Source organism: Calypte anna, chromosome 1 (assembly GCF_003957555.1).
Source record: "Calypte anna isolate BGI_N300 chromosome 1, bCalAnn1_v1.p, whole genome shotgun sequence".
Taxonomy (NCBI): Eukaryota; Metazoa; Chordata; class Aves; order Apodiformes; family Trochilidae; genus Calypte; species Calypte anna.
In genome coordinates, this window is record NC_044244.1 from 145,587,206 (window position 1) to 145,611,260 (window position 24,055).

The 24,055-nt window shown below is 39.5% G+C and overlaps 1 protein-coding gene across 1 annotated transcript in view; it reads left to right on the top strand.

Moving 5' to 3' along the window:
• NALCN (sodium leak channel, non-selective) overlaps positions 1 to 24,055 on the top strand; it is a 231,941-nt gene that overhangs the window by 175,976 nt on the left and 31,910 nt on the right. The window contains exons 18-23 of the mRNA XM_030450947.1: positions 5,623 to 5,696; positions 19,217 to 19,318; positions 19,751 to 19,820; positions 21,090 to 21,181; positions 21,341 to 21,463; positions 23,720 to 23,776. Of these exons, the coding sequence (XP_030306807.1) occupies positions 5,623 to 5,696; positions 19,217 to 19,318; positions 19,751 to 19,820; positions 21,090 to 21,181; positions 21,341 to 21,463; positions 23,720 to 23,776 (518 nt within the window). The remainder of the gene's footprint in view (positions 1 to 5,622; positions 5,697 to 19,216; positions 19,319 to 19,750; positions 19,821 to 21,089; positions 21,182 to 21,340; positions 21,464 to 23,719; positions 23,777 to 24,055) is intronic.

A 24,055-nucleotide genomic window follows, 5' to 3' on the forward strand; every position in this document is an offset into this window, starting at 1 on the left:
TAACCAAACACCTCAGCAATTTTATCTCATTGTTTACTGATTAGCTTGTCTCACCTTACATCGCAGAACACGCACCAACACTTCTCTCTTCTGCCAACTGATACAAAAATAACACACTGCATCACCACACTTTTTTACCTGATGATACCAAACAATTCTCTGTCAAATTAACATTGAAAACAATTCCCTTATGCGGTGCTTGCTCGGCACCACAAACATTTTGCAAAGAAATTACATCAAAACTTTGACAATGAAGAGCACTTCTCGAAACCACTGAGTCAAATGTTACCTGTTACAAATTGTTGTAGATCCCCCTGAAGTCAGCAGTGCTGTGCAAATACACCTCGGCTGGGGGACTGGTCCACAGTCATTAGCTGTCATCTCGGAAAGGTATCATCCTGTGTTGCTTTGCTTTTAATCTTATTCCAAGGATTTTAATTTTCCAGAGGAGAATGCTTGTATTTTTAAAATTAACTGCTGGATAAGTATAGTCATTTAAAATGGCTGCAGTACCTTTTCAAAGCAGCGGGTGGCACTTGCAGAGCAACAATGTTGTGTGATTTGGCTGCTTTTTCAAAAGGTACAATAGTTAACTGCTTCGTCCTTGTTTTGGAAAAATGGGATTTCGTAGAATGTAGCATTCATATCGAGTTCACATTGACTGGACTGAGTCATTTTGCCTGCCTGAAGTCTACCCTGCCATCAGCAGCAAGGGAGGGTGCCAGCACTTGTGAAAGAAGCACTGCACTACTTTTGTGTCTATGGGTACATCTGTGTCAATAAACTCGAAGTCCTGAGCTTTATTCATTGTTTCATGGGACCACATGCTTTCTGCCTAAACCCTTTTCATCCAGGAAATACTACTGGTAATTTGCTGACCTGTCACATCTGTTCCCTGCAGATTAAAGTAACATGCAGGAGTTCTTCAAAATGTAATGTTGAAAACATTTAACAGCAGTCAGATGCTGTTAGGTGATTTCAGGGCAGTGCCTTATTCTAAAAAATAATGCTCTGTACAGAGAGCTATATGGTACTGCTAATTCTGCACGGAGTGTACTTATAGTTTTCATTAAAATAAATAAATAAATAATGGCTAATAAAGATACACTGAGGGTGTCCTCACAGTGCACCGCAATCCGTAATAAAAAACCCAGCAGGCTCAATAGATGTACCCTGAAATAACCTCGGGAGAGTTTACTGTACTTCTTTAATTCCACATCATCTCATTGAGTAATGTCTTTTGTACATGAACACTGCTAATAATTTCCTCTGCAACATTCAAAAACTCGGCAGGTATCACAAGTTTTAATTGCTAGCCTGCTTCTACACCAGCATGTGGCATCTAGGCATTATTAAACAAAATACTGATCAACATCCCCATTTTGTTTTTGTACTGTTCCATTACATGTGCCTGATGCGCTATGCAAATTTGGAAAATTAAATGTGAAGCAGTTTGGTTTATTTATCTATTATAGAAATCAGGATACATACTTAGAAAATCTATAGTAATGTTTGATTTTCTTCAGCGTGCATACTGACACATGTAGAATCATAGAATTGCTCAGGATGGAAAAAACCTTAAGGATCAAGTCCAGCCTTGTCCTAACCCTATTCCTAATGACCCACCACTAAACCATGTCCCCAAGCACCACGTGTTTAAACCCATTCAGGGACGAAGACCCAACTACCTCCCTGGGGAGCCTGTTCCAGTGCTTAGCAACTCTTTCTGTAAACCCTTTCTCCTGATATCCAACCTAAATCTCTCCTGATGCAACTTGAAGCCATTTCCCCTTGTCCTGTCATCTGTCACCTGTGAGAAGAAACAAACCCCACTCTCACTACAACCTCCTTTGGGTTATTTGTAAAGAGTCCTTAGGTCTCCCCTCAGCCTCCATTCCGCCAGACTACACAGCCCCAACATCCTCAGTCACTCCTTGTAAGGGAAGTTTTCCAAACCCTTCACCAGCTTTGTTGCCCTTCCCTGAACTCACCTCAGCACCTCAATGTCCTTTTTGTATTGAAGTGCCCAGAACTGAACACAGCACTCGAGATGGGGCCTCACCAGTGCCAGGTACAGGGCCAGGATCACTTCCCTTGTCCTGCTGGTCACACAATTTCTGGTACAAGCCAGGATGCCCTTGGCCTTCTTGGCCACCTGGGCACACTGCTGGCTCATATTCAGCTGACTGTCAATCAATACACCGAGGGCCTTTTCTGCCTAGCAGCTTTCCAGACACTCTTCTCCAAGCCTGTAGCATTGCCTGGGGTTGTTGTGACCAGAATGCAGGACCTGGTACTTGGCCTTATTGAATTTCATACAGCTGGCCCCAGCCCAATGCTCCAGTCTGCCCAGGTCCCTCAGTAAAGCCCTTCCACCAGCCAGGAAATCGACACTCACTCCCAACTTGGTGTCATCTGTGAACTTCCTGAGGGTGCATACATGTTGCTGGTTCATTAGTACTGAATCCCTTAGGATAAATGGATCAATCATGCATATCTAAAAATAATATCTTGTATTGCTTCTTCTGGATATTTTAAATTTGAGATAAACTCAGGATTCTGCTGAAGGAAGGAGTCCTAAGTCCTAAAGATCAATGAGGACCATCATCTTCAAAGACTGTAATCCCTGAAAATGCATGAGTTGTGTTATCAGTTCCATTTTGGACCACTGAGATCTCTCAGCACCCAAGCATAGGATTAAGGCACTGGATATCTGGCTCAGGTCTAAATTTTATAGCAATGGAAAGGCAGGCAAGATGGTTACAAACCATCAGAATTTCACCTAAGCCTCATTTTATCAGGCATGCTCAGGCCACAATCAGTGTCCAGGTACATACAGCCTCAGGTGTGAGTTTCATAGCTAGTACTTCTGGGGGAAAAAAAAAAAAAAAAAAAAAAAAAAAAAAAAAAAAAAAAAGTGCAGGAAAAGTAAATGATCTCTTTGCACAAATAATTTGGTGCAGTGCCATGTGTACTGATGCCCTTTCTCCATTCCCATGATTTCTTAGGCTTTTTTTTTGTTTGTTTATGCACCACTGGAGAAAATTCATTAACAGCTTTGGAACTTGAACCCATTCTTTTCTCCCCCATCTCAGTGGCTCCAAGGCATGGGCTCCTTCCTACTTCTCTTCCTCTTCCTTCCTACTTCCTACTCCTCTTCCTTCCTTCCTCTTCTTCTCTACCTCTCTTCCTCCTGCTTCTCTTCCTCTCTCTGGCTCCTTGGGTGTTACACCCGTGGCTGTGCAGTGGCAGGTACCATAGTGCTGTGCTGTTCTTGCCAAATCTCCAGCAGATGACTTGGGTGTCCACTGAAGGAATCAAAACCAAAGGGGTCAAAGCATTTTTAGCTGAGGCATGCAAGGGATTCAGCAGTATGCATAATATATGCCATTGCCTCCTCCTTTGTTATTTTGCTCCTCAGGGGGAGGATTCAGCAGTCCCTGATAGACAAATGTGCCAGATGTGAGAAGCCTGTGGCCTAGACCTGCTATCAGCTTTTCTTGAGATGTTCTGCCTTGCTAGCACTAGATGGTGGAACACTTGGTTGGGGAAGCCTTTGAAAAGAAGTCGACTCCTTGTTCCTCCATCCCCAGGTCATGTTCACTTGTTGAGGACCTGGGTGAATTTTCTTGCTTGTGCCACACACTTAGTAGGGGTTTGGTACGTCTTTCATACACTAAAAAGAAAGCAGTCTGTGCCAGACAGGGAGCTGTAGATAACTTCAGGAAAAATCATTTGCCTCAGATTTTTTTTTTTTTTTTTGAAATCAGATGAGCAAGAACTGGAAATCTGGAGGGAAATTAATGTTGCTTGTCTTTGAAATCTCTTCAGTTTTTAAGATGTTAACAAGCGAAGAATTTTTATTAAAAATATATTGACATAAAACCTGGGTAGGCAGGACACTTTTCCCCTTGATGTTAGATACAATTGCAATTATTTTAAAGCAATAGTTTATCACAGGAAAAAAAAACCAAGTCAAACAAAACAGCTGTTCTTCTACCTTCATTATTCCCATAAGTTTGATGTTCCTAGTTTAGCCCTAAAATAACTATTAGCTTACACCTTGCAATAGGATAAATACTCCTGTGGCTTGGATGATTCTTTCTGCGGTCCTGCTAAATATGTTTCGGTATATGAAATAGTTACCCCTACACAATATTTAATATAATGGTATATCTCATGCTGTGATTTTCAGCTTATTTTTAAGTTTACCATATACAGGCAATGGAACAATGTTTTTATTTATACGCAAATACTCAACAATTCTGTTACAATTTTCTTAATCTTTACTGAAATGCCAATACCCTAACCTTTTCCAAACTACTTTCTGGAGCATTGCACACTTTATTTCAGTTTTCAAGTTGCAAAATCTCATCATGTTGTTTTCAAATCATCCGTGCTCTTACTTCCAGAAGCAATACAGAGGTGAGCTAGGACTTGAAAACAGTTAAAGGGGCCACACTTGAAAATGCAAGTGTTAGGGAAGAGAATGTAGATTAAAAAGCAACAGCCATTTATTTTATTAGGGACAGACAGAATAATAAAAAAAACAGGATTCTTTCTTTCTCCTAAGTAGCACATCTTACTGTGAATCAATCTGAGTATTGAGAGATGCTCTAGTGAAATAACTTGTTGAGTGACTCTCGGTTTGAGGCAGTATTTTAGAAATCTTTTACTTACATCTTTAGGTCAGACATAGATCAACTAAACAAATACAATATTTGTAATAAATATAAATGTACTTGAAATTCCATTTTAGATTGATCAAAACAGGGCACACATTGCTAGAAGCTCCCAAAATTCTTTCAATCATTTGCTTCAAGATAACAATCTCCAAACAGTTGACAGAATTAAGTCTTAAAAGGTGCCAAGGGCTTTCTGTTCATCACAGGTGCAACTCCTCAACTAAATTCATCAAATGTGATTTGTTTCTTGATTTCCCATGTTTTTTAATCATTTTCTTAGGAATTAAGTGCTTGTTTTTTCATTCATCTCAATCCTTCCTGTTAACAAGAATGTGCCTAAAACACTAGTGGTTCATGAGCAGAGGCAAGCACAAGCACGTTTTGCTCACCATATTTTTTGCTCTACCTCGAGGGGGAAAGAAGTAATATATTTGCAACTCACCTAGCCCTAGGCACTGAATGATACATCTAAGCTTTGTTATCTGACTCTTTTGTATAGACAAGGCATCTCCAGAGTATGATCCAAATGGAGGAGGAATAGCAAAGTTGAAGACAAAGGTGTGACTTGGCCAACCAGAGAAGAAAAAAAATCTGTAATAAGGGGAACAACATTATTGCTAGCCAACAAAAGTATCTGCTTCTTTCTACTCAGAACTAGCTAAGGAGTGGGATGTAGTGGCTAAAAGCTGCAAGATAAGCCTAGGATTTTAGACATTCTTTAAGAAATTTGATTTATGTGACCATTTTGATCTTTTCCACCATCCTTTTCCTGGAAAAGGATGCCCATGCCACAATCTATGATAAACAGCTGTATGATGGAAACATTATTTGTTTAGTTTTAAATACTCTCAGCACATTATTTTTCATGAGTTTGCCAAATATGCATGCTATATTTTATGGCAACTAAAAATACAGTGTCTTTTTCTTAATTTTATAGCTCCGTAAATCTGTTTTTAGCATCAGAGCAAGAAATCTTCTGGAAAAAGAGACAGCAATCAATAAAATTCTAAGGTAAGAGTCAGAAGTGATTTGATATTATTTTGACTGTAATTTGATTTCTTATAACCTAGTTTTTCATTAACATTACTGGGTGTATATTTATGGTACTGTATTCTTTTGCAGTGTATTTATTGCCTTCATTATGAAAGAGAAATTGCTTTTTTCTCTGGCTATACTATATGCTTGAACAGCAACGAGAGATTGGTCCTCTTCAGTGTGTATTTGAATCTGTGCCATTCAGCTTTTCTCCCTTCTAAATTTACCAAAAAATGTCTCTTCATAACTGGTGTTGTTTTGCCTAGAGAATTCCAGCCTAGTTCTTGTATATACATTCACTAGAAAGCATGGACTACAGTTGATTTTATTCCGAATAGGGAATGTACAATGAAGAAGATTTCAGAACTGTGAATTCTGTAGAGTGATTTCCTGAATGCTTTAATAATGATCTCTCATTTCAGTGTTTTGTATCATATAAGTACTCAGCACTGTAAGTAAATAATGCAAGCCTAAGTCTCCAATACCCATGTCTGAAGTTATCATATGGGTAATATTATGCTGCAGTTTAATAACTGTCATTGGTAGGAGGTGCATTAGCAATGCCAGTGATTTATAGTTCATTTTCTTGATATTTACATGCTCACTACAGCAGGGGCATGTAGTGAAATGAGGCAACCAGGTGCCACTAATTACCAGGGAGTGAGCATGAGCTTGTGTCAAGCCCACCTGTGCCTAATTAGGGCGGGCCCCCACTGCGCATGAGCAGGACCAAGCAGGACCAGGGGGCCAATAAAAGGTGAGGCCTAAGACACAGGCTCAGCTCACACTGGAACTCACCATCTCGGCATGCTTGGCTTTAAGTGCTGCTTTCAGCACTGCACTACTTTTATTGCTCTACTAGAGCTCATCGCCAGCAGGCTGAGGCTTGAGTGGTGCAGCCGGCTAAGCACGTAACGACACAACCCAAGCAATGCTCTGGGGCTGCAGGTTTGAGACTCCTCAAAGCCTCAGCCTGCTGGCGATGAGCTCTAGTGGAGCAATAAAAGTAGTGCAGTGCTGAAAGCAGCACTTAAAGCCAAGCATGCCGAGATGGTGAGTTCCAGTGTGAGCTGAGCCTGTGTCTTAGGCCTCACCTTTTATTGGCCCCCTGGTCCTGCTCATGTGCAGTGGGGGCCCGCCCTAATTAGGCACAGGTGGGCTTGACACAAGCTCATGCTCACTCCCTGGCAATTAGTGGCACCTGGTTGCCTCATTTCACTACAGGTGCATCTCCAGAATATTTTGAATGAGTGGTCCCAGGTAAATATGCAGGAATAACTGTTCTGAGAAGTACAGCTGTGGTGGTATATTAAGTATGACAGGATTTTATGAAGAGCGGTGCACAGGGAATTCAGTGAGATTTCTGAACTGTGAAGTTTCTTGAAAAGTGCCTGGTAATTACATGCCATTTGAGAAATATTACCTCTCTAGTTCTTTGTGATACCCTATAAAAATATGGCACAGGAAGAACTGTAGAAATTAATGTGAAACTTTTTATGTCTTTAAACCCATGGTAATGAAAACATGAAGAATTACTAATTGAAATTACTACTTTTTGTCAAAATATTACTAAGAAGCATAATGACAAAACCGTAAGTATTGCATTTTAACAAATATTAGGGCTCTATTGTAAGTATATCTTTCACTTACATGAAGATACTTTTATTTTATAGTTATTGCTGTTACAGATAGATGAATGCAAGTCCTAATGAAAAAAAAAAAGCTTTTTAAAATATGATTCTAGATACAGGCTTCATGGCACTGTTTCAGTAAAATGTTTTTAATGAAATCCTGTGATTTCAACTGTGAAATGTTATTGACACCTTTGGGGTTACACAAATGTTGGCTTCTTTGGCATTCTTATTCTATACTACAGAGAAAACATGTAGATAAAGAAGATACCCATCTTTTTTTAAATTTTTAAGTTTTCTTAAACCTGTGACATCTGTAGGGACTCCATTCAAGTCCTGCAAAATGAAATTCAGAATTTTGATTAGTTCTTTAATCAGCGCAGAACTTTCTCCCTTTCAGAAGAAGTATGAAGTAGAGTGGAAGGTGATTTCAAATAAACCATTGTTTGGACTCCACTAAGTTCTCCAGAGTACCAAGACAGAATCATAAATCAGTCATTCCAAGTTGAATCCTGCTGACTCCCACTTGGTTCTTCAGAGCATGGCTTCTGGAAAAGTTTTGTATCTAAGAGGACTTTTCATCAATTCACCTGAATTTCTCTCAACAACAGTTTCAGCAGCACAAGAAAAAAGTTCTTACTGACTAACCTATTATTTTATTTTATTTTATTTTATCTATTTAATCTGTTAATTAATCAACATTTACTATGTTTTCCCATCTACTTCCTGGGTCACTGGCAATGAAATTTTGAGGAGCACAGGGAAAATGAGGGAGTGGGTATATACATCATCTAATGCTTTCTCAGGATGCTTATAAGTTATTTATAAATGTCCTGGTTTGGGCAGGAATAGAAAGAAGGACATAAAGGAAAAGCTTTTTCACTGTAAGGGTGACAGAGCACTGGAACAGGCTGCCCAGGGAGGTTGTGGAGTCTCCTTCACTGGAGACATTCAAACCCCACCTGGATGCATTCCTGTGACCCACACTCAGCGACCCTGCCCTACCAGGAGGCTTGGACTCAATGATCTTTCACATTCTCTTCCAGCCCCTAACATTCCATGATTCTGTGTGATTAGTCTTCTGAGAGAAAGGAACAGATACTTATTATGTTTCCTTGCTGTTGCCTCAAGATTATTAAATAAGCTCTGAACTGTAGCATAAGGAAGTGATTCTGCCCCTGTACTCAGCCCTGGTGAGGCCACACCTCGAGTACTGTATCCAGTTCTGGGCCCCTCAGTTCAGGAAGGATATCGAGGTCCTGGAGCAGGTCCAAAGGAGGGCAACTAGGCTGGTGAAGGGACTCGAGCACAGACCCTATGAGGAGAGGCTGAGGGAGCTGGGAGTGTTCAGTCTGAAGAAGAGGAGGCTCAGGGGAGACCTCATCACTCTACAACTCCCTGAAAGGAGGGGGTAGCCAGGGGGGGGTTGGTCTCTTCTCCCAAGCAACTCTCAGCAAGACAAGAGGGCATGGTCTTAAGTTGTTCCAGGAGAGGTTTAGGTTGGATATTAGAAAGAATTTCTTTACCGAGAGGGTGATCAGGCATTGGGATGGGCTGCCCAGGGAGGCAGTGGATTCTCTGTCGCTGGAGATATTTAAAAAGAGACTGGATGTGGCACTCAGTGCCATGGTCTGGTAACTGCAGCGGTAGTGGATCAAGGGTTGGACTCGATGATCTCTGAGGTCCCTTCCAACCCAGCCAATTCTATGATTCTGTGATTCTATGATCTCTCCTACATCTCTTCCAGCACAATAAAACTGTGTTCATGGGCATGCTGACAGAGAGCATTGCCATTGATGGGCCTGCTGGTCCTGAGCACTGCCAGTGTTGCTGTGTTGATGCCAGTGTTGATTCAGGGGAGTTTTGCAACAGAGACAGAAATTATAAGAAAGGATAAAATTTACAGCTGAAAATTTGGATTCACTTCAAGGAATACAGGGAAACTTAAACTCACAAGACATGATATTTTTCTTATTTTTATTTTCGTAGTAAATGCTTTTATACTCCTTAATAAAACTAGCTGACTTTCAGCTATTCAGAGTATGTCAGAGAAGAAGAAATTGCATTTATGCCAAGAAAAATAAGAGAAGTCAGGATCTCCCATCTGAAAAGATTCTCTCTAGCATCTTTTTTGTCTACGTGAATTAAGGAACATTAATATGAAGCAATGCCTATACATCAAATTGTCATACTGAAAAGAGAATTTTAAGTCTATTCTAGCCTAAGTCCTTCTCTTAACCTTTTTAATCCCTAATTTTCAACCTTGTAAAATTATCTCTAAATCAAATTCTGAATGTTTCAACATAAACAACCACATAGAAGGCATATGCATGACACACAGGTATCTTTATGTCTCTCTTGTGTATCTTCCTCTCTCCAAACCTTGTGCTTCTCTGCACATAATGAACTGCAGCTTGACATCTTCTTGCCCGAGTAGAAAAAGAGGGGCATAAATAGCACTTGACCACCCAGAGAGAAAGTTCATACATTAAATCCTATCTGTCTCACCTGTTCATCTAACTTTACATTATGCAGCAAGATGGAGGTCTCAGTTCTCTTCATTCTTCTCCATCTTTCTTACTGCAGTCTAGGCAAACTATTTTCTGAAGATCCTTGCTTGAAAAACAACTTTCTTTCACACACAGACAGACACACACACCCTTGAGGTCTTGATGCAAGTTCATCCTGGGAAGAGAGTCAAGGATGTAGCAGCTATAGGCCTGGATACTTTGACCAGTAATTTTCATCACCCTTGCCAGTGTCAGAGTACAGAGAGGCTTAGCTCCTCACATAAATCCATTCTGAGGTGGGAACTTCATCCTTCCAAGAAAACGAAACAAGATAAAATTGAGTTATAAGTACTTAGAACAACTTTTTTAAACATGATCACATTTAGTACTGGCTCTGAATAACAAACAGCTGCATTTCTTTCTGAAAATCATTATGCATTCCCCTCAGCAGCAATAACCACTTCTAGTAAATTTCATTCCTCCTGTATATCTTCAGGTTGTGCCACTTTTGTATCACTCTATCTTGAATTTTCTTAAAAGCATATTTTGTGCCTATGGCTCTTTTAACCCTCATTTCTTGTGGAATCATTATCCAAGGATGGGTGTCTAGTCCTGCAGGGTGGTGAAGATCCAATCCATTCTCTCCAGTGCTGTGGATATGTTGTAAACAGCACAGAATGGGGGGGGGGGGGGGGGGGGGGGAGGAGGGGAGGGAACTGAACAAATTAAAAGTAGTCCTACACAGTCCAAAATGTAATCAATCTCAGTAGTGCAGAGCCTGATTCCAATCTTTATAAACTGTGCTCCCACAGAATCACAGAATGGTTGGGATTGGAAGGGACCTGCAGAGGTTTTCTGGTCCAAACTTCCTACTTAAACAAAGCCCCCAGAGCCACTTGCCCAGGACTATGTCCAGGTGGCTTTTGAGTATCTCCAAGGCTGGGGACTCCACAACCTCTCTGGGCTACCTGCACATAAGGGTTTATGTCCTTATTTAATAAAATACAAGGAGTAGCTCAGAATTTCTATCGTCTTTTCATAAGAAAATCAAACTCCCCAAACATCACAGTAGTTCATTTTATTCTAGAATATATATGTTTGGGAAACTAACATTTTTAAAACAGGCAGCTTTTTATTTGCTTTTCATTACAGCTAATTCTATAGTCAAAGTGTAAACTGATGCTAGGGATATGAAACAGAGTTTTCATTGTTCTAGTCAAGATTTGTCAGATGTGTTTACTGGGCCTGAGGGAATAGCATATCTCATGGTTAAGTGGAACTTTCAGATTCATAAACAGCTAATTGACTGAAGCTCATTTATCTTATGTTTGAAATTGAGACTGCCTTGAGTGCATCTTGGGGGAGAGAAATGAAGAATTGCTTGAATTAAGTATCTAGTTCCACTAATTTGCTAATGTGCTAGAAGATAATTTAGACTGTGCATACAAGTATTTCTGAAAAATGCAGTGATTTTTTTTTCTGAATATTAGAATGGGAAACAAGATTCTCTGCACTTCTAAGAAAGCTGTAAAGTAAATCTCTGAATAAATTATCTCAGGACACTAATACAGTAGTATAATACATCACCTCATAAGAGAAGGAACAAACATTTTCATATCACAGGAACACAGACTTATTGGTCAGAAGGGAACTTTGAAGGCCACGTTGTCCAACTGCCCACTTCAAGGAGGATTGTTGCCAACCCTGAATCAAATCAGCTTCCATTTGCTCTGATTCCAGCACTGCATTACCCTGCCCTTGAGCATGAGTTTGCCTGATACCCAATCTGAAGCCCCCCTAACCACTGTTTCTGGCCATGCCTCACTGCTCTGTCATCTCACAACAAGAGTTGAGCTCCATGCTTTAACCTCCTGTTCACCAAAGTAAACCAGCCCAGCTCACTCAATTCTCCCTGCAAGTCATGTGTAGGACACTGACCACTTGTACATGCTCCTGTGTTTCAGTATCCCTTTTGAAGTACCCTAGAAGTGTGACCTAGATGCACCCTCTCCATCTCTGAGTAGAGGAAGGACAATAACTTTCATCCATCTGCTGACTGCACTCCACCATAATGCAGTAGTCAGTTTGCCTTATTGATGGCAGGAACACATTATCATCCAGGTAACTCCATCCCACCCAGACCTAGTGCACAATGGAACCCCCAGATCCTTCAGCCTGGAAAAGAGGAGACTCAGGGGAGACCTCATCACTCTCTACAACTCCCTGAAAGGAGGGGGGTTGGTCTCTTTTCCCAGGCAACTCTCAGCAAGACAAGAGGGCACGGTCTCAAGTTGTGCCAGGGGAGGTTTAGGTTGGATATTAGAAAGAATTCCTTTACGGAGAGGATGATCAAGCATTGGAATGGGCTGCCCAGGGAAGTAGTGGATTCTCCATCCCTGGAGATATTTAAAAAGAGACTGGATGTGGCACTCAGTGCCGTGGGCTGGTAACTGCAGCAGTAGTGGATCAAGGGTTGGACTTGATGATCTCTGAGGTCCCTTCCAACCCAGATGATTCTATGATTCTATGATTCTATGATTCTCTTTAGCCAAGCACTCCACAGCCTATATGGGCACATGGAAGTATTTTCCTGTTGCAGCTGTGAAACTCTGCACATTTTCTTTTCCAACTTTGTTAAGCTTTTGCTGACCCAGTGCTCAAGTTTATCACTGTCCTTCTGGTTTTACACTCTATTTTTCAGTGTGTCAAAAACTGGTTTTCGTTTGTCTACATAGCCAGCTGTTTCATCTAAATAATGGTGATAATAGGGTTGAGCATTTCAGGGTAAGTATCAGAGGAAAGGTCAATATGGCAGATATCATGATGGGAGTATATTAGAGATCATCTGATCAGGATGAAGAGGCAGGTGAAATATCCTATAAGCAGCTGGGAGAAGTCTCTAGCCCTTGTTTTCAGGGGGGACTTCAACTTGCCAGATGTCTGATAGAAATACAGCACAGCAGAGAGGAATCAGTCTAGGAGATTCTTGAAGTGTGTGGAAAATACCTTCCTGACTTCCTCACCTTTCTGGTGAGGGAGCCAACAAGGGAAAGGTCCCCAGTGCACCTGCTGCTTGTGAACAGTGAAGGACTTGTGAGTGATGTGATGGCAGGAGGCCATCTTGGACATAGCAATCATGAACTGATAGAGGTTTTGATTCCGGAAGAAGGAAAGAGAGGAGTTAACAAAATTTAATGACAAGATGACTGGTTTAGTGGATGAGGGACGTGCTTTGGATGTTGTCTACCTGGATTTTAGTAAGCCTTTTGATACCCTTTTTCTCAGCATTCTCCTGAAGAAGCTGGCTGCTCATGACTAGGACACATCACTGGATAAAAAAATGGATGGATGGCCCCAACCAAAGAGTTGTGGTGAATGGAGTTAAATAGAGTTGGTGACTGTTCACAAGTTGTGTTCCCCAGGCCTCAGTACTGGGACCAGTTCTGTTTAATTTCTTTATCAGTGATCTGGATGAGAGTGTTGAGTCATCTTCAGTAAGACTGTAGATGACATCAAGGAGTATTGATCTGTTTGAGAGTAGGAAGGCTCTGCAGAGGGGCCCGGACAGGCTGGATTGATGGGCTAAGGTCATTTTTATGAGGTTCAACAAGGCCAAGTGTGGCCAAGTCCTGGGGCCACAAATTGTTCCATGGGAAGTTTAGATTGGATGTTAGAAATGCCTTCACCAAAAGGTACTTCACTTTTCAGATATTGCATTGGCTGCCCAGGAAATAGTTGAGTCACCATCCCTGGTAGTATTTAAAAGACTTTTTGATGTGGCACTTAAGGACATGGTTTAGTGTGGACATGGTGGACTTGGCAGTGTTAGTTTTATGGTTGAACTTGATGATTTTAAAGGTCTTTTCCAACCTAAATGATTCTATCAAAGGCAAACCTTTGATAATCCTTTATTAAAAATTTATCTGCATTAAATAACAGACTTTTATTAGTCAGTTCTAAATCACTTAAAACAAGTTTCTCTGTATATATATTTTATGTTTCTTTCTCTCAAGCATGTTATTTCTATCTTTGTGACTATGAGGCTAAAATGTCATTAATTTCTCAGAACAGATGCTCCAGTTAAGCTCATCTTATGAGGTGCTGTAGTTAAGTTGTAGTTAAGTTCAGTTGATGGGTGTTGTCATCAGGAGCAAAATCTGTACTTAGTCACCACCTTCTTAAATTTCTACAAGCCTATGACATCATTGGATTTCAACCACCTCCTGCAAAACCAAACAGAAAGTAATACTGCAATGCACATTGTCAAGTGACAACCAGGCTTTAGATAACTGTAAAGTGCTGTTGTGAGGTTGAATTAGTGGCCTGTGGAGGAAGGTATAGAAGAGGAAGCCAGACAAAAAAACATCCAGTATAGTATAGGCAGCATTCATGTTGCTTTTAGAGAGGTGATAGACTAGATGGCCACTCAAGGTTTCGTCTTTTCCATTGATTGTATTAATTCTTCTGTAATCTAAGGAATATAATTATTATACAAACATGTGGTAGAGGAGAACCTGAAACAGCAAGGCAAGAATGACCATGTGAATACAAAATAGCTAAAGAAAAGGACATATGATACTATAGATCAACAGGATGAGCAGAGATTAAAGAAAGTAAGTGACTATTTGGCTTTTTCCTTTAGAAACACATGGCAGGAAACAAGAAAAAATGTGGAAAAGAAGAAACATGAATTATCCAAGTTGTATTAACAATTAATTTTATTTTAGCAGTCAAATTTTAGAAGAAGTATTTTTCTCCACAAGAACAATTGTGTGGCTGTGGTGAAAATAATGTGCATTTTTCTTGCTATTCAAGCAGTGTCATACTGAATTAATTTTTTAAAAGGAAAGAGAGAAACACTAAAACACCTATCAAATGGATTCACCATGAATCATAGTTTGGCATATTTAACCACATACTCCAAGCTAGATGGAAGTAAAATGAGAGGATAGAAAGATTTATTAAGGATAAAGTGATTGTAAAAGCATTACTGAATGAGGCTGGTAATTGAGTGTTTTACTGAAGCTTATCATACTGCTAAGGCTTCAGCATGAGCACATGAGAACAAGAACAAAAGTACATAGTAATCTATGAAGTTGATGAAGTTACTATGTAATTATTCTTTCATTAAAATAATGCAGAAAAGCTACAAATTGGTGTTATACAGGAATCCAAGAAGATGAGTAAACACTTGTTGCCTCCATAAAAAGTCCAAGCATGAGGCATCTACATACCCTCTGCAAGAGACCTCAGAATATTCATTAAAGGTATGGTATTTTGAAGTATTGACCAAAGCATTTTATATTGTCTCATACAATGTTACTTTAACATACTGATCACTGATGTATTTTTCAGGGGTCTCAAAGCATGAAATAGTTTGAAATACTTCAAAAATATGGACCTCATAGTTGTTTGCAGGTAATACAAACTGGATGATTTCACTGTATTGTATTGTTCTGCATGGTCTTCACCTGTAGTCTGAATTTCTGATAACCTAACAAATCAAATTTTCTTTTCCAGGATATTTTATTACATTTGTGCTTTACAAGACAAATTCAGAGCATGTAGTTTGGAAGCTGCTGGGCTGTGTTCACTGTTCTGCAAGATAAGTACAAAGTCTAGAAGCATGACATATTTCTTGTCTCTTCTCCTTTGTTTCATAACTTGCTTGTTCCTCCACAAGTGAAAATGATCCTATCTGTTGTTTCATAGAATTGGTATAAGCCATTTTTTAGCAGAAAAAAGGTATTTCTTTTCTGCATTGTTCAAAAAAAGCTCAAAAGATTTTGACAGCTACAGTTATATGAGGCTATGTCAAGCCAAGAAAACATATTTTTAAAATTCCAGTTTGCAAACCACATAGAACTGAATTTTTAACACTGGCACAGTGGTTGTCCCAGGTGTTGGATTCACCTCCAAACTACCAGATCTGCTTGTGAGCTAAGTGGTAACATCTATCATCTAGCCAACAGAGGTCTAGTCAATGCAGGCAGTGGAGCCTAGTGAGATCTTTGGCTGACCACTTTGTCTTTAGATGCCTACTTTGTGATTACTTGGATAGCTTCCAGACATCATTAATTAACTTATCTGACTAAGCATTCAGGGAAGTTTTTCACATATGGACATCTAATAAAGGCAGGAGATGCCAGAGGGTGTCAAAAACTTCCTCTTGAAGATGGGTGGTAATACAGACATTTGTAGGGGGCCTCTGCCATGCTGGAGCAGCAACTGGAACCATTGCAAAGTGCTTCAAGGTATAACAGGTGACACTGGACACCACTGTCCAAACAAGTTGAGTCCTACATCTCTGCTGATTATGAGGGGAGGCTGGGCAAAGCCATGTAAGTGTAGGTGTCAACAGTGAGAAAATATATCCTATTGCAGACTTCAAATTTGACAGCTATGCAGTTGTGAAAACTTCATCACAGCAGCCAGGAAGATTAATGCACTAATTCCCATCAAGTGAGGCTGTCCAGAGTAGCCATGACCTTTTCAGCTTAGCATCTGTTCCTCCAAAAATACAAAAAGTTTCTTTGCAGTTGCTTGATAAAAAATCCTGATCTCTGTGCTATAAGGCAATAGATATAAAGTCTAAATACGGATTTAGGATTTAACTTAGGCAGAGATCTTTGACAATCCTGTTTTTCTACAGGTGGTACCCTTTAGGCATGCCCAATCTGTACAGAATATGTCTAAGTGCATTTTATTATAACATTAGTAATCACATAAGCCATCTTGTTCATTAGTCAGCTAAAGAATTTATTGCCTGAGCATTTATTGTTCTCTTTTATTATGGCCACTAGATTTATGTAATGTGGCATACATGTACGCATGCCTGTGTACAAGGCCATGAAATGTTTATGTGCAAGTCACTTTTTGATGTCAAGAAAAGAATATCTAGGTGTTAAAAGCAGGGCACAATGGTTTATATTTACAGGAGAGAGAAAAAAAAAGATGTTACCCTCTATGTCTTATCACAGCAGAAAGCCTCTATGCAGAAGTCAGACCCCAGAAGTTTCTGTTGCCTCTGCTGGTAAAAACTGAACTTTCACTTTAATGGAGTTAGGTAGGATCTGTTTTGGGAAGTAGTTTTTATCTGTTCTGGTTTTTGGTGTGGTTTTTGGTTTTTTGCTTGTTTGGGTTTTGGGGTTTTTTGGTGTTTTTTTTTTTACAAGAAAATTGTACAGGTATTCAAATGATATCTCTCTTGTCTTTTGACAATGTTATGTAGTATAATCCTCCATAATATAATGCTTAAAGTCCGTTAGTATTAAAATATTCATGATTTGGCTACATGGAACTGTGTTTTATAATACAGAGAGTGATTTTCTTAAAACGACATGATGCTTCAGTTCATTGTAGTGTAACCTAGAACAGAACCTTGTTACAGAACTGTAACAGAACCTTGTTCTGTAACAATTGTAGCACAATATATTTCTCTAGCATGGCAGTATGACTGGCAGTGATGACAATAACAAACATCCTAAGATTCTCATTTTTGTTCCAGGCCTCACTCTGGGTCCCACTCATATCGTTCATGTGTTTAAATCCAAAAAGAAGGAGAAACAGCAGAGAAGAGTGAAAACCAAAAGTCACAGCAGGGAAAGAATATTCCAGGTGGCAGCTTGTGCCATCAAACGTGCTCCTCCCATACTCTCAAGGATAGGACTTATCTAAGCCTTGTAGCAAACAGAGTGGTTGCTCCAATAGTGTGTACTTTTTTTCTCATGTTTTCAAAAAACTTTTTCATTAAAAAGTATGAAATATTACCAGCTGTGTCTTGTGTTTTTCTGAATGGTTGCATAACACAAACTGAGCAATAAGACATGCACTGTGTAAGCTTAAAATTGCAGCATTCCTGAAAAGGTAAAATATTTTACCAATGTTGACATTCTATGTCTCAACCATCAGAGGATTTACTTGTGTTCTTTCAGTGGAAACTTCTTTTTCTTAATCAAATCCATCTCATTGCAGCTATCAAAATAGTGATGTGCATGCTGTGTTCAGCTGTGGAACACATACTTACATACAGAAATTTCTGTCATTATGTAAAATATGTTTGCCAAAATTCAGTAAAAACAAAATGAAGCAAATGAGCGAACAAGTGAAAAAAACCCCACAAAACAAAATGCTGCAAGATGCCTACCCAGAGAGCAGATGTTTCATATTTCAGGATACAAGCTGGGTAGAGAATGGATTGAGAACAGCACTGAGGAAAAGGGCTTAGGGATGTTGGTTGATGAGAAGCTCAACACAAGCTGACAATGTGTGTTGGCAGCCCAGAAAGCCAAAGAAATCCTGGGCTACATCAAAACAAGTGTGGCCAGCAGGAAGAGGGAGGGGATTCTCCCCCTCTACTCTGCTCTCGTGACATCCTACCTGGAGTACTGTGTCCAGTTCTGGAGATCCCAACACAAGATGAACATCGAGCTCTTGGGTTGAGTTCAGAAGAGGGCCACAAAGATGATCAGAGCCTGAGAGAGTTGAGGTTGTCCATCCTGGAGAAGAGAAGTCTCTGAGGAGACCTTACAGCTGCCTTCCAGCACCTGAAGGTGCCTACGGGAAAGCTGGGGAGGGACTTCTCACAAAGGTGTGTAGTGACAGGTTGAGGTGGTCATGGCTTTAAGCTGGAGCAGGGTAGATTTAGATTAGCTATTAGGAAGAAATTTTTTTGCTGTGAAGGTGGTGAAACACTTGGAAAGATTGCCCAGGGAAGTTGTGGCTTCTTAGAAAAGTATTTGAGGCCAAGCTGATCTACAGGGATATGTCTCTGCCCATTGCAGGGAGCTGGAACTAAGTGGCCATTAAGGTTCCTCCAAACCAAAACCATTTTATGGTTCTGTGGTATCAACACTGTGCAGCTTTTCATTTCAAACCATATATGATCTCAGCTGTGTAGAACACTCAAAAATGTGCTGTGGGTCTTGAGTGTGTACATAAATATTTTGCCATATGCAGCCCAGAAAGAGAACTTTCTTAAAATGACAGCAGTACTTTTAATATTCCCTTCTTTACTGTTGACAGACTGGTTTTACTGATGATTAAGATTGCTTGACCCTTTTCACACTTAGTGAAGTCTTGAGAGACTAAAAATTCTACAGGAAATGGAAAAAAACTCAAAGATGGCCTTTTCTAAGGCATGGAGAAGTTTCATCAGATGACCACTTGTTTTGCAGGGTGGGGACCATTGCCTTGAAAATATGATTTCATGGAAAGTCCATTTTTGTTTTATTGTTATTGTCTGTTAAGCTGTGCACTTGTTTCCCAGAAAGCCAAACTGACTTGTCTGAACACAATACCTCAGATAGTATAATTTATACTGAAAACTCTGTGTCATCATTATATGTCTTTGTAGGGCCTGCACGAGACAACGCATGCTGAGTGGATCCTTTGAGGGGCAGCCTGCAAAGGAAAGGTCAATACTTAGTGTCCAGCATCATATTCGACAGGAACGCAGGTAAATGTGGAGTGAAAGGGTGGTTTAAAAATATTCTTAAAAGAAAGGTGACAAAAAGAATTAAATTTGAGAAGTACCTGATGTGAAAAACCAGAATTACTTGTACAAAGAACAGAATTCTGCATTCTTCACTGTAACCATAATGAAATTCATTGTACTGTATAAATGGAAAAAATGGCTTTTTATTTCAAATGTCATTTCCTTTGCTGTCTACAAAGCTATCAATTTAAAGATCAGAAGGAAAGAAATTGGCTTATGTTAGGCAAGATTGAAAACAATTGAAGAACATATAAGCTTCTGATGTTAGCGAGAGAAAAATGATAAGAATTTGAGATACTGTGTGGCTGGAGAGCAGCTCTTTATAATGGCCATCCTATAAAGGTCAAAATTTCATTTTGAGATGTATTGTTAAATTGATTATGATTGTTTCAGGTCTCTGAGACATGGTTCCAACAGCCAACGAATCAGCAGAGGGAAATCTCTTGAAACATTGACTCAAGATGTAAGTCGTCATATGAAGTATTATTTCAATTTGAGAATATAAGAAAGAAGAATATGTAGTATATAATAAATGCTAGTGTAAGACTAATGTCTATCTATGATCTTGTTTACAGTTTGTCTTTTGAAATCTTGAAAGGAAATCATAGAACAAATAATGTAATTGCACTAGAGTTATCATCAAAATAATTGACACAGTAATTTCAAGATAGACTTTCTGGTTTTGAAGCACTTGCTGAGATCTATTCACTGAAGCCATAGTCACTACATTAGGAACACAACAATTGCTACCCAGGACACTTTAAAAAGCCTTACTCTGGAATTACACAAATCATGCAGTCTGGCAAAACAGCACTTCAAAATCTCCAGTGGAAATTTAACAATATTTTTGAAACATGAGAACTGTCAGACAATAAGACAAAGACTAAAAGGGAGAATAGTTATCATAGACGATACTGAGGTGCCATTTCATGCAGCTAAGTGCAGTTGCAGTTCTGCAAATTCATAATAATATTTTGTGGATCTCTGTGACTATGAAAATTCAGTAGGTGATATTAGTCCCTCTGTTTCCAAACTATCATAGCAATTTTCTGCATGTGCGCCGCACCTTAAAACAGCTGTCTAGGACATAATGAAGGAATTACCCTGCATGGTGGTAGAAAGAAACTGTATTAATATCTCAAAGCAGATGCGCCTTTGTGTCCAACAGTAAGGGTAACACCCAGAATTATCCCCCTTGAAGTGCTCCAAATGCTTATTTAATTCTAAATAGTAAAACTGATTGTAGCCTCCACTGTATGGGTCCAGGCAACCATCTTCCTTCCCTCTCCTTCCTCCCTGTGCTCTGCAGTCACTACCTGTACCTTCTCACAGCCTTCTGCCTGACACCATGTGAAGCAGGCTTGAGAAGCTGAAAGGGTGTCTAAAGCCTTTTGTTTCCCAGTATTTGCCCTTAGAAACTTTGATGATATTCATCCAAGTTCAGAGAGATCTGAGCTTTCAAGACCTTTGTTTTTCAAGTCAAAAGTTGCATCAGATGGGACTTCACACATGAAATTAAAACAGAAATTAACTTTGATGAAAAAAAGCAGGCGTGGGCTGCAGATAGACAGATACTGTACAATATGTTTGATGGACCGATGTGCAATGCATTGGGAAATAAAGATTTTTCATACAAATCTTTCTATGTAAAATACCGTATCTTGCTTTTATCTGAAACATTAAAAGACAGCAACCCACAGACCTCTTTTAAAAGGAATCATTTTGCTTCTAGCACTCCAACACAGTGAGATACAGAAATGCGCAGAGAGAAGACAGTGAGATAAAGATGATCCAAGAAAAAAAAGAACAAGCTGAAATGAAAAGGTATTTAAAAATGGAAAAACATTGCACATATTTCTGTATTAAGTATTCTCTGTATGCAGTAAAAAGTATTGAGAGTCACGATGATAAAAGAACAAGGGGTAAGGGATATTTTTACCAGGTGTAACGCTTATCAGAAATTCATGTTCTGTCTTTTAAAAGGAAAGTCCAAGAGGAGGAGCTGAGAGAGAATCATCCATATTTTGATAAACCACTTTTCATAGTTGGTCGTGAGCACAGGTTCAGGAATTTCTGCCGAGTGGTGGTACGAGCTCGCTTTAATGCGTAAGTCTATCCCATATCAACAGTTGCTTCAAACAAGTGCTTGCTTTCATGTCCTCAGAAATCTAGGTGTAACTTTATTTTGAAAGGAAAACTGCATATAATGTGGTCACCACAGTCAGTTGCCTACAGGACAGTCTTGCTGTAGGAGGGGAAGAAGCAATAATGTGCTGTGTAAGGGCAGACATGTTTGAGTAGTCTGCGATGCTGAGAAGGAGCAAGACTGTGGGGAAACTGCAGCCATGAACTGAGAGGAAGGGGTGATGCTTTATGCCCCCTTTTTTAGACTTCAGGGAATCTGCTTGCTATTCCCTTCCAATGGTTTGTCATGAGGCAGGAAGTCTTCATACAGCAACAGTTAATCAAAGAATAAAAGAACGATAAGAGAAATTAATCCCACCTGTGCTCACCCAAAGATTCCTGAGCCCATAATTAGACACCCAGAATGAGATGTGGAGGTGCTCAGCTTCATGAGAAAAAGGAGAAAAGCTAAGACCAGATGCAAACTCGGAAGCCTCAGTAAGTAAACTGTAGGTGTATACACATGTGGCAGATACAGGTCTGTGTTCAAGCAGCTTGATATAAAATAAATTTGCAGCTCTCCTTTTAACCTCTGTCTATCACTTGCACCCTAGTTTTGGAAGATTTATATATGTCACTTTGCAGCCAGAGAGCATAAAACAGAAGACATCTCAAGGCTATCAGCTTGCCACTTGGAAGACCTGGTTTCAGCACCTCCTTTACTACTGATTTGCTCTTTGCCTTTCAACAAATTACCTCTAGGTAGAACAGGAACTTTAGGTACTGTGTTTTACAATACCCATATTTAAGGGTTCTACCACCTGTGTAGAAGCACATCCTTGAATTGGGTGCCTGCTTTTCTATGAAACTGCTAACTTGATTGTGGTTCTTTGCTCCATGAAGCAGCTGCAAATTAAAACAGCAAAACAAAACATGGAATTGTGCATTCCAGTTGTCAAATGTCCTCATGCTAGTGCCTGTTAGTACTGTAGAGTGCCCAAGGGTAAGAGGTTATTTATATTATAAAATGTTGGATTCAAATGTTTGCAATTATAAGAACAAACTGATTTTGTTAAACAGGCATTTTTTCATTAATTAAATCCTACATACTTTATTGTGTCCCACCCAGCTTGCCAATTAAGATAGTCTAAATATCTTTTTCCAACTGATAGGATATGTGTTTTCTTCTACTAAAAAAGGGTGAGGAATGCCACTTATATGCAGTGTGATATGACCTTAAGAGGACACGTAAGTCAGGGTGTTCAAAAACCAGTATATTCTGTATACTGACTAATATAAATGGGTGACCTCAGCCTGTGGAAGATACCTCTTGTTCTCCTTGTATGCATCTTACGTTCCTGTAATTCATAACTGTAAAATCTCTTCTGGTGGGAATCCCTGAAGTCAGGCCAGTCCATTTTTTCACTTTAAAGTCAGTGAGGAAGGTATGGCAATTTCAGATCCCAATGACCTGAGCTCTGACATGGGGTATAGAATCCCCAGTCTTGGCATGGTTTGTTACAAGGATTTGGAAGATAAGTAACAAGTACCCCTAACCACTGGGACAGGGGAGGCTTCTTGGATAGGATTTTTTTTGCTTGTCCTGCTGAAGCCATTCTGCTTTGAATAACAAAGCTGAATAATTGCTGGGGCAAGGACTTTGCTCAGGTCACCTAGATACATGGTCATTACTTACAGAGTGGTTCTCTCTCTGGCTACCTAATGGATATTTGGATATGGTAGGTGAGTCACAGCAATTTCATAGGAAAATTCAAAGATGGAGAATCTAGAAATATTGCTCAGAAAATTATTGGAGAAATAATAAAACAAGTAGGGCTTTTGGAAGGATTTTCTTTTTATGTGTCAACTGAGGATATGGTTCAAGTGGTTTTCAAGTAAAAGGGAAAAACTCCTGAGGAAGCACTTGAGAACACAGAATTCAGTAGCAGGTTATCCCCTTCCCTGTCCCCAGTCAAAATAAAAAATTAAGTCCTTGCTTACAAATGCATGACCAAAAAAGCTGGTAGTTTAAAGGATTGTTAGAGAAACTAAAGAGAGGCCATGAATTAAAGTGATAGTAGTTGTTTTGATAATACGAGTAAAAGTAAATGGAAGTTATACAGACTTTTAAAATTAAGCCAAGATAAAGTGTAGTCTTCTGGATGAAAATTACTTTGGATGATTATAATGATAACTAATATAAAAAGTAAGTGATCATATCTTTTCTTCTTTTTATAGTTCTAAAACAGATCCTGTTACTGGAGCTGTCAAAAATACCAAATACCATCAGCTTTAGTAAGCACTGTAAAAGTAACTTTGCTTGGTCACATATGCCTGCAGTATAAGTGTGAGCACAGGCATGCATGTGTGTATGTGTGCATGCATATGTGTATTTCCTTTTTTTTCCCCAAAAAGGTCTTTCTTTCCATGGAGTTGTTTGGGGAGGAAAATGCATAGGAAGAGGATTTTTATTTTTATTTTTTTTTAATCAGATTTGTCTTCTTCACTTGCATGTAACTTTCCTAGTTTTCCTACACATTTCTGAAATATTGAAATTTTGGGCACTCCTCAGCT